The sequence below is a fragment of the Calidris pugnax genome, unplaced genomic scaffold (assembly GCF_001431845.1).
Source record: "Calidris pugnax isolate Ruff unplaced genomic scaffold, ASM143184v1 scaffold20, whole genome shotgun sequence".
Taxonomy (NCBI): Eukaryota; Metazoa; Chordata; class Aves; order Charadriiformes; family Scolopacidae; genus Calidris; species Calidris pugnax.
This window is the reverse complement of record NW_015094510.1, coordinates 13,056,753-13,066,878: the sequence shown is the minus strand read 5'-3', so window position 1 is coordinate 13,066,878 and position 10,126 is coordinate 13,056,753. Positions and strand designations below refer to the sequence as shown.

The window sequence follows — 10,126 nt, the reverse complement described above, 5'->3', positions numbered from 1 at the left end:
GACAGATGCACAAGTTTAACTTTCTATAGCACAGAAGGCACTGCAAGTTGTATGATGGTACATTGGGGAAGAAATACATGCCTTTTTACTTCAACATTGAACATATAAAATCATATATGATTAATTTTTTAAACCGTCAGTGGAATCGAATTTCTTTTAAAACCTATTTTAAAATCAATAAAATTGTCCCCAACTAATCATTTTTTCATTGATTTGCATAGAAGCAATGCGGAATACCATGTCACTTACTGCTCTCCTGATTATAAAACTCAGTTTCAAAATAATAAATTGAAAGTATTGGAGTTTAGGTGTTTTTTTCCCTTATTTTCTTCTTCTGCATTTTATTGCAACTTGTTTAAAAAAATCTAGGCCTCTCCTGGTGACATAATGCTCTTTGTTAAAAGATAATCAGCCATAAGAGAAGAAATGTTGTATTTGTTTTGGGGAGAAAAGGGAAAGGGCAGGAAATAAAAAGAGGCCAAACAACTTAGACTAGGAGAAAGTAAGAGGTGAATCTATGAAGTGAAAGACTACAGAAAATAATATATATTTTTTCCAGCTTCTGCAACATGTACTCATATTGAAAAGTACCTGCTCATAGAAGTAGCACCTTTGAGTCCAATGGGACAGTAAAGTGAATGAGAGCTACTCATTTGAGTCACCAATGTGTTTGGCCAGGCAAATGTAGGAAATAAGACGTGGGTGGCTCTAAACAAGAATAGCTGCATTGTTTTGAAAATCTTGAAAGATTCAGGGGACAAAAATCAGCACAACAGCAATGATGATGAATTTTTACAGTGCTTTGCAATTCTGGACCATCAAAACCCAAAGTAGTTTAGAAGAATTTCTCTAATATCCAGGTATACAACCATAATTTACAAAATCTGCCTAAGTGGCAACACATAAAATCCATGTGAAATACAGGAGGGTGAGGAATCCCAAACTTATTACTGGCTTATGACCAACTTGTCCACCAGAATTGTTTGCTTCAGCACCTTCTCAGCCTGGAGCAAAGGAGGCTGAAGGGAGACCTTATAGGAGATCTTATTGCTCTCTACAACTACCTGAAAGGAGGTTGTTGAGAGGCAAGTGTCAGTCTTTTTTCCCAAGTCACAGGTGATAGGACAAGAGGAAATGGCCTCAAGTTGCACCAGGGGAGGTTCAGGCTGGATATTATGAAAAATTTTTACACTGGAAGGGTTATTAAGCATTGGAATGGGCTGCCCAGGGAAGTGGTTGAGGCACCATCCCTAGAGATATTTAAAAGACGGGTTGACATAGTGCTTAGAGACATGGTTTAGTGATGATTTTTATCAGTTAGGTTGATGGTTGGACTAGATGATCTTAAAGGTCCCTTCCAACCTAGACAATTCTATGATTCTCTGGTATTGAGGTGAGGCTGAACAACCTGTATTTCCCCAGGTACTCCTCCTTGTGTGTTCAGACAGTGACTCTATATTCTTCCTGGGTCTCCTGCCCTAGTTCCCATCTCTTGTACACTTACTTTTTATATCTGAGTTTAGCAAGAGCACCTTGTTCATCCACACAGGTTTTCTGCCACTCTTGTTGGACTTCCTACTGTCAGGATGGGCTGTTCTTAAGCCTTTAGGTAGGGAACCTTGAAAATCAAACAACTCTTCTGGACTCCTCTTCAGTACTATATCCCATGGGATCCTTCCAAGCTGATCCCTGTGACCTCTGAACAGGTCAATGTCTGCTCTCATTAGGTCTAGGATTGTGATTCTGCTATTTTGTCCTAATTTTACTGTCTCATGGTCACTGCAGCCAAGTTCTTTCCCATTTGTAAGTATCAGATGCAGAAGAGCATCTCCCCTTGTCAGCTTCTTGATCACCTTTGCAAGGAAGTTATCATCAATGCACTCAGGAAATATCTTTTATCATTTTAAGGGTAGCAAAATTTTGCCTTTCAAGATACTGGGTCATCCTGTGGTCCATCCAAATGCATCTAGGCAAGCTCTGAGATGGAAAAGAGTGCTCTGAATGTCTTCCTCATCTCAGCAGCTCCTACTTTCTGGACAGTGAGACTCAGGAAGAGCATAGATTAAGTGAAGCAAACCAGATAATCCATGAAAGGAAAATACATCTTTTGCTCGGAGTGAAAGACCGTAGGTTGTTTCCCTTGGAAGCAAAAAAGGGAAGAATGAAAGCTGCTGGGTCTTTGGTTATGGTTCTCTCCTGAAGCTCCTCTCAGCGTGGCACAGCTGTGTGCTACGCTATGCACAGGATGGTGCTGGTAGAGACAATCTGTCCATTACTATTTTAATTTAATCCTAAACACTGGTATGTTCCAGCATATTGTCACTATTAATGTGTAGCAATGTTGTCCATATTTGTTATGCCATTTAAGTTAATTGTCTGCCTACTTTTCCTGTAAATGACTTTCCTAAACAGTCTGTGCTGTAGTATTCCATGTTGCAGTCAGGATCAGTGCTGGCAAGAGTCTCTGTCAGGAGTGAAGGAGAATCTAGAAACAGATATCGGATCAAATCTTGTGAAATTCGTAACAAGGGTCGGGGGAGGACGTGGGAGGGGGAGGCTTTTGGGTTTACTCTTTTACCACTGAGAATTTCCAAAGTACCTGTAAGAGTAGCACCTGACCAGTGACATTAGAACGGCAGAGGCTAAAGTTTCATGCCGAAGAAGAAGAAAGTTTCTGAGGTCAGGCGGAGAAGAGAGTATAATTGAGAGTTATCAAGGAAATCATAAGGCGTATCGTATAAAATTGGTAGAGTCAGTACTTGAGCCTTGCTGAATTGTCATGTGCATACAAATGAATAAAGAATAAATCTCAGCCACTGCACCAGGATTAGAGGTTGGAAGAGTTCATTGCTCCTAAAAGCATTTGCATGTTTCTTTAATTATCGCAATATACCATAAAAGCAAAAAGAGGCATGAGCTGTGGACTTCTACTAATTTCTTTAAGTAACATATTCTGAAACATTAAACAACAAAGAATGTAATGTTCTTTCTAGATACTGTAATAATTGTCTGTATGACACCTTTGGTTGAGTAGGTACCACAGGGCAGTATATTATACAAAATCCTAAAATGGAACTAATCACGGCCCTCGGGAATTACAAGAGTACAATAATTCCTTGAAGAAGATGGTATATACAGCAAAAGGCTCAAGTATATTTTGTGATTAAGAGTGTTAAAATAACTTATGTGCAAGTAAATTTCCTCTGCTGTAAAAACTGTTAAGAAAAAGATATATTCAGGAATTTTACAAATATTATTTTAATAGTGTCAGACTTCTCAAGGACTTTTTCCTCCCAGTCACAATGCTGGAGCAATATCTACAAGAGTTCTTTGTTTCTGATAACATTTGTGTAGTTTATGAGTTAATTTTTGCCTTTTCCAATAGATTTGTTGCAGGCATTTTTAATGGTATAAAGCATTCATTTGTAGTCCTGATTGTTTTTATAACATCAGACCTTTAAAATAGCCCTGCTTTATTATGTAGTACTATTTATATAGCAATATAGATATGCATAGCTCTCTCCAGGCATAAGAATACTCCTAGAACATAGCAATAATTTTCAGGCACTACTTCAGGACCTCAATATAGCAAGGTCTGGACATCAGGTCAATTATATTTTCAATCTCCACTTCCTTTTACTGAAGTAGTATTAGCTAAAGGAGAGGTGGACCTGCTCTAATGCTGCAGAGAAAGCAAGGGTCAATTTTCTTTTAGAGAGGGGAAGATGATAGTTTTTGACAGGTACCATCAATTTCAGCTTTTTGCAATAAAATGGGAAGTGTGTGCAGCATTTTACATCTAAATAGATTACCCAACACAGACACATGCACGCACTTGTCAAAGCTAATGGCATTCTTTCTGCTGAGCCTGACAAATTCCAGTCCTAAATCTAAACAAGAATAAATCTTGGACAAATGTTGACATTTCACCCTCCTCCTGGGGCTACCTCTCCAGGGAGCAGAGAAATTTCTCTTGTCCAGCATCCTGAGCTGTAGCGGTTAGTGCTATCAACCCTGCTGAGCTGCACTGTCCGCACAGCAGAGCAACCTTGCTCCTCACAAAATGTTTTCTGTGAAAAAAACCTAAAAAGCCATACTACAGCATTCATTCATATTAATGTTTTGTGGGTTTGCTCCACAGTGAGCTCGGATATTTTGCTTTCCATAAGCTCGTTTCAGGTTAACTATTTTAAAAGTCAAGCTGAACATTGCTTGTTGTCCAGTTTAAGGTTTTGGGTTCACAACTAATTGTACAGCAAGCTGGAGTACTCGGCCAGAAAAACCTGGTTAAGGTAAAATGCGTCTTTAAAAATTCAATTTTTAGTTTGCCATCGTGGTATAAAAACACTGCCTGCAATGCTAATTATAAGTAGGCTTTTAGGCATATTTGCCATCCCTTGTCATTGCCCAAAAGTACAGGGAGATGTTCCCGATGATCAATCACACGTATATGGTCTGTACTGTATTCTGTGTGTCTTACCTACTTAGTCAGACTATCCAGGGAAATAACTACACATGTAAGCCCTTAAGCATCATATGCAGGTGTAGGACTAAGTATTTTAGCTGACGGCAAAGGGAAAAGCAGTTCTCCAGCAGTCAAGGCCTTTCAATACCATTTGCTGGCTCCTGGGAAAAACACTGAGTGGGCTGCAGGAAAGCTGCCTGTCCTGGCTGTCTTTCTCAAAAGTCTCCTGCAGTTTGATGCTTTTCTTTAGGCTTTAGGCTTCCAGTCTGCTTGGATTAAATGAAAATCTTAGCTCTTAATGAAAAGTGTCCGTGGTTGTGGAAAAAACTTAAAAACGCAAAACCTTGAAAGCCATAAACCAACAGTGAAATAATGAAGAAAGAACAGGTGTTTTCAGGGAAGGAAAGGTAGGGGACATTGCATAGTGTTGACTACTTTTTTTTTTTTTTTAATACTATTTCTTTCACAGCAAAGAGTTTTATCCCATCTCACATTCCCAAAGAAAGGATGAGGTGGCTGACCAGGATTCTGAATATCCTTTACCGTGAGAAAGGATCTCTGATATCTCTTATTTTTGGAATAGTTCATGTGCTGCTGAGTTGGAAATGAAAGTTCAATATGGAATGTTGCTTTACAGAAATTATTTTGCTTTATTATTGTAATTTGATGAAAAACACAGGTGAGGGAAGAAATATGGTGATTCTTAATATCTCACATGTCCACTGAAGGATTTTCTCCAAGCAAAGGAAAGATAATTTTCTATCTTTCTGTCTCCCACAAAACAAAAAAAACCCTGTTGTTAATAGTTAGAGGCAACAGAGCTTTACAGGCAAAAAAGCTTTACTTTGACAGATGAAATTTCTCACTCCTTTTCCTGTTTTCTCCCCTGTCCTGCTGGCAGGGAGGGAGGGAGCCACCAGCTTTGTGGGTGCTTCCCTGCCAGCAAAGGTGAATGCACTACAGCATTGGACACAGTCAAGGATGTAAATCAACTGTAAATATAAAACATCAGATAGAATAGGCAGTCAATATTTACCGAGTCTAGAAAAATACAAGTACTGAGTAAAAATTATTATGGAGGATTTGGGAAAGGTTGAGATTTGGTGAGGGTTTGCATGTCTCAGGAGGCTGAATACATTGGCATTCTGATCTTAGGAAGCACAGACCCTTTAGCATTTATGTAGCATCTACAATGCTAAATAAAATAGAGCCAGAGACTGAGCTTATGTCCCCAAATATTTTCGAGGATATTTCAGGTAAACGTGTCTGGAGCAATATGAGGCGTGGATTGCAGCTCATCAAAGTTGCGTTTTAGTAGCATGAGACTGAAGAGCTTATTAATGACATTCTGTAGAGCACAGAACACACAGAGGAGCATTGGATGTGTTTGAGATGCAGAGATTGCTGGGACACTGTTGGAGGACTGTTTAGGGTAGAGGAAACTAAATTTGATGCAGTTGTATCCATAGATTTTCTGAAGGTCGTGTCTGGCATGAACCATCCTGGCCTGGACTTCGTCCTGGGCATTGTCCTGGAGAGAGTTAGTTTGGATTGTCCAAACCAGAGCTAAGAAATAAACTATCATTGAAGCAATGTAAGTGATTGAGCTTCTAGTGCTTGGGTTCATTTTACATCCCTCTTTTTTGAGCAATATAGATGTAAACTACTTAGATTCTACAGTTACTGTTTGCAGCCAAAACTTTCAACATTTCAGCAGGAAACAGATATTAGATCTGAATTTTACATAACAATGTGGGATTGAAGATACAGCAGCAGTGGCTACATTAATTATAATCAATTTTTGTAATTAAATTTGAGTTATTAAGACATCAATCTGCATGGGTTAAGAAGGATCCAGATGTTGAAGCTGGATTCTTACCAAAAAGGGTGCCTGTAGGCACAGCAGTTATCCCACAAATCTTTGCAGTCCTCAAACATGACTTTGCTGTCTTTTTATGCTGCATGTAGTCTCTCTACACCTCAGGTCCTACACAAGGGAGTAAGCTTGATGCTTACTTCCATTTGCCAGCACCTTGTACATAATATGTGAAGGGGAGGGGGGACCTGGGTTAAAAGATCTTCTCCAGGGGCTTGCCTTTAGCTGTGCCTTACAGCTCACATGAAGCAGGACAGCAAGCCTCGAGCCTTCTGGCCTACCTGAACACCTGCTTGGACAACTTCAGGGATGTCTCAGATTGTCAGATTGATGTCTGGTAAGAGCCCTGTCACTATCCAGGATGAAATGTCTGTGTTCTCTGCACAGAGACCAGAGGTAAAGAATAAACTCACAGAACTGCTTCAAGGCTGTGAGGCCCTATGCTCTTTTAGCAATTCCCGAAGACATCTGGAAGAGGACACTCTCTCTCTCTCAGATCAACCTGGAATACCCTTTAAACAAGAAACCTGCCTATGTTGGCTACTCGCAATATCAAGGGTAGCCTTGGAGCTGTGACCCAGCAATGTTTAACAGACTAGACGTATTGCACAACATACAGCTTTAAACAACATGGGGCAAAGACTGCGGTTGCAGTCCATGTTTATGTTCTGCTCTGACCTCCCGGGCAGTTTCCAGATGGAGACAGGGGCTGTGTGAGCAAACACTTTGGTTAATGGCTAAAAGGCAACTGGCATCCATCCCACCCTCCCCACTGAGCCAGCTCCTTATAAAATGTCCCAGAGACCAATTCTTCCCCTAAGAAACCAAAAAGACAAACTACTGCCAACCTGGGATGGCTTCTCCATGTGTCTCAATGCATGTTGCATCGTTATCTCAAAAGAGATTGGGATTAGAGATATCAGGGCTTGGCAGAGGTAGGTAGAGGGCCTCTGAGTGGGTTCTGCTATCTGTCTCCAAGAAATGACCACAGTGAACACTCCCACAGTGTTCCTCTTGTGTTCATAGGCCAGGCTAGTCCCATCATGGCCTAGAAGCGAGATAGTTCTGGGAAGGGTACAAGGGACAATCCACCAGCTCATCCCTTTGCATCATGCAGCCATTGCACTCTAGGGTCTGTGCAGGGTGATTCACGTACAAATGAAGATCATTCCTGCTGCAGAGCATGTTAGGAGGGTTGGTGGGAGGGAGAGACCATTGATGCAGCAGCCCTTGGAGATGGCATGCTGCTGGATGTGGCAGCTCTGGGAGGTGTGCTGCTGGTAACAGTGTCCCATTCAGCAGCCCAAGAAGCATCACATGAACCTGTTGGAACAGGTCGAGAGGAGGGGCACGAAGATGATCAGAGGGCTGGAGCACCTCTCCTCTGAGGACAGGCTGAGAGAGTTGGGGTTGTTCAGCCTGGAGAAGAGAAAACTCCAGGGAGACCTCATAGCAGCCTTCCAGTACCTGAAGGGGGCCTACAGGAAAGATGAGGAGGGACTCTTTATCAGGGAGTGTAGCGATAGGATGAGGGGTAACGGTTTTAAACTGAAAGAGGGGAGATTTAGGTTAGATATCAGGAAGAAATTCTTTACTGTGAGGGTGGTGAGGCACTGGAACAGGTTGCCCAGAGAAGTTGTGAATGCCCCATCCGTGGTTCAAGACCAGGCTGGATGGGGCTTTGGGCAACCTGGTCTAATGGGAGGTGTCCCTGCCCATGGCAGAGGGGTTGGAACTCGATGATCTTTAAGGTCCCTTCCAACTCTATGATTCTATGGTCATGAACCCCAGGCAGTCTGTGGTTCTGCATGTGACATTTTATCTTGCCACTTTCCCAGCATGTGTGAAGTGTGCTGTAAGACCTAGACAATATGGACAGTCAGGAAACCTGGCCACAAAAAGCATCCCTTCAGCAAGGTGGTTTCAGTGCAGCTTGAGCAGATGAGGACAAAACGTGACAGGACCTGCAGGTGTGGTGCTGAATTCCCTTAACTCTGCTGCATAAAGCTTGAGTAGCGTTACTAGTTCTTTTTTTCTTGGGTTAGGAGCTGCCAAACATCTTTGTTTTTCTAGTGGTACTAAGACTGGTTTTCCCCAGCCCTGCAGATGCCCCAGTACCCAATCCCATAGATACAATACCACTGGTCAGGTGTCTTCACCAAAGGATGTGCATTTTCCCTTAAGAGGATCAGGTATTTGTCCTCTCTTCATCAGTTAGAATTAGGAAAGTCAAAGTAAAAAAGTTTTCTGATTGAGTAGAATGGAAAGGCAGAATTGGAGTTGTGCAGGACCATTGCTTTAGGATTTATCTGAAGGTCAGTTTTTAGTCTCACTTTCATCTTTCTTTGTATACTCCTGCAAAATGGAAATCAGCCGCCCCCTAGAGTTATTCCCCTATGTCATCAATAAAATTTGAAATGCTGGGTTAAAAAATTGCCTGGAATACGGCTTTCGGACAGACCTCACCGTGTTGTTGACTGTTTTACTAGTACAGATCAGGTTTGCTGTCACCCTGTGACTCCAGCCTGATGGGGTGCTGGGGTCAAGATGATTAAAAACTGAGTGTCAGCTGGAGGATGACTCACGAAAGCAGTGTGTGCATTTGCATGCCTTGCAGCTGAGAGTCCGGTCAGGGGTGGGTCTTACAGGGAGTTGAAACCAATTGAAATGAAATTGAAACTAGATAAGAACTCTTTCCCTAGCCGCAGTACTCCTTCCTGACCAGGGAAAGTGCTTCTGAAGCAATGTCTGGGGTCGGAGGACAGAGGGGAGGCAGCAGGTACAGGACCACTGCTGCCTCCAGTACCCCGTTTTCATCTCAGGGTTACCGCTGGGATGGCAACAATAAAACGCAGGAGGCTGAAAACCCTCAGAAGCCAACAACATCTGAAGAGGAGCAAAGCAGCCAAGCATCAGTCTACCAACAACAGCAAGAGCAGTAGTAAGTAGCAAGGAGGCTGGCTGAGATGGTGGCGTGTATATCAGGCGCCTGTTCTCCACCTTACGCAAGGTGTGTGCTTTCAAAGGCAGAAATACTTTGTACAGAGCCTGTGAATGGGACTGGGCACATGAGCAGCTTGTTCTTGTCCTCTCAGAGCCACTGGTTGTCAGCCTGAAGCCTACCTATGAATGATAGGCTATATCATTCCTATCCTTCCTATATGAGACCCAAGTTGTTCTGGCAGGCTTCCTGATGGCATGGCTTACACCTCGTGCAGTAGCAGCAGCCAGTTCTGTGCATTTGATACTATTTTCTTGCCTTCTTTATTTCAAAGTGTAATTTCAAATCTGGTTCTAGCTCCCAGTTTTCTCTCTCCTAATATTTCACCTTGGGAAGTCTAAAAATTCTTCCTTTGGCTTAAGAGATAGACACAGGCTGCGTTCCAGCACTGATCTGAATGCAGTCCAGGACAGAGAACTGCTTCCAACATCTTCATGCTGACAAAAGTAAAGCCAAAGCTTCAGCCCTCAATTTTCTTTTAGGCTTTACTGAGATCTATGCTCAGCTCACCTCTGGTTTTCCAGTGACAATTTTTAGCTTATATAAACTCTAGCTTGCAGATGTAGAGGTAGAATAGAATACAGAAATAGAATACAGAATAGAAACTGTTAGTTGTGTGTGTATTTGATGCACATGTGCTTAATACATATATGCTTAGCTGACCAAAGCAAATTGTTCACAGTCTTCTTCCCCAAATGTGCTTTTTCTGAGCTGTTAGTAACTGTGCATGTAATGCTATTATTATTATAATAATGTGCTGGGTTTTCTTAGCTTGCTTTTTAAA

At 41.9% G+C, this 10,126-nt stretch overlaps 1 protein-coding gene across 2 annotated transcripts in view; it reads left to right on the top strand.

Annotated features, from left to right (window-relative positions):
* Positions 1–9,050: 9,050 nt before the first annotated feature.
* EPSTI1 (epithelial stromal interaction 1 (breast)) overlaps positions 9,051–10,126 on the top strand; it is a 49,784-nt gene continuing 48,708 nt past the window's right edge. Inside the window, exon 1 of one of the 2 annotated variants that reach the window (XM_014965824.1) lies at positions 9,051–9,282. In XM_014965824.1, the coding sequence (XP_014821310.1) occupies positions 9,086–9,282 (197 nt within the window). In that variant the 5' untranslated portion in view covers positions 9,051–9,085. Of the gene's footprint in view, positions 9,352–10,126 lie in introns of both variants that reach the window. The other variant, XM_014965825.1, reaches the window with a different exon arrangement.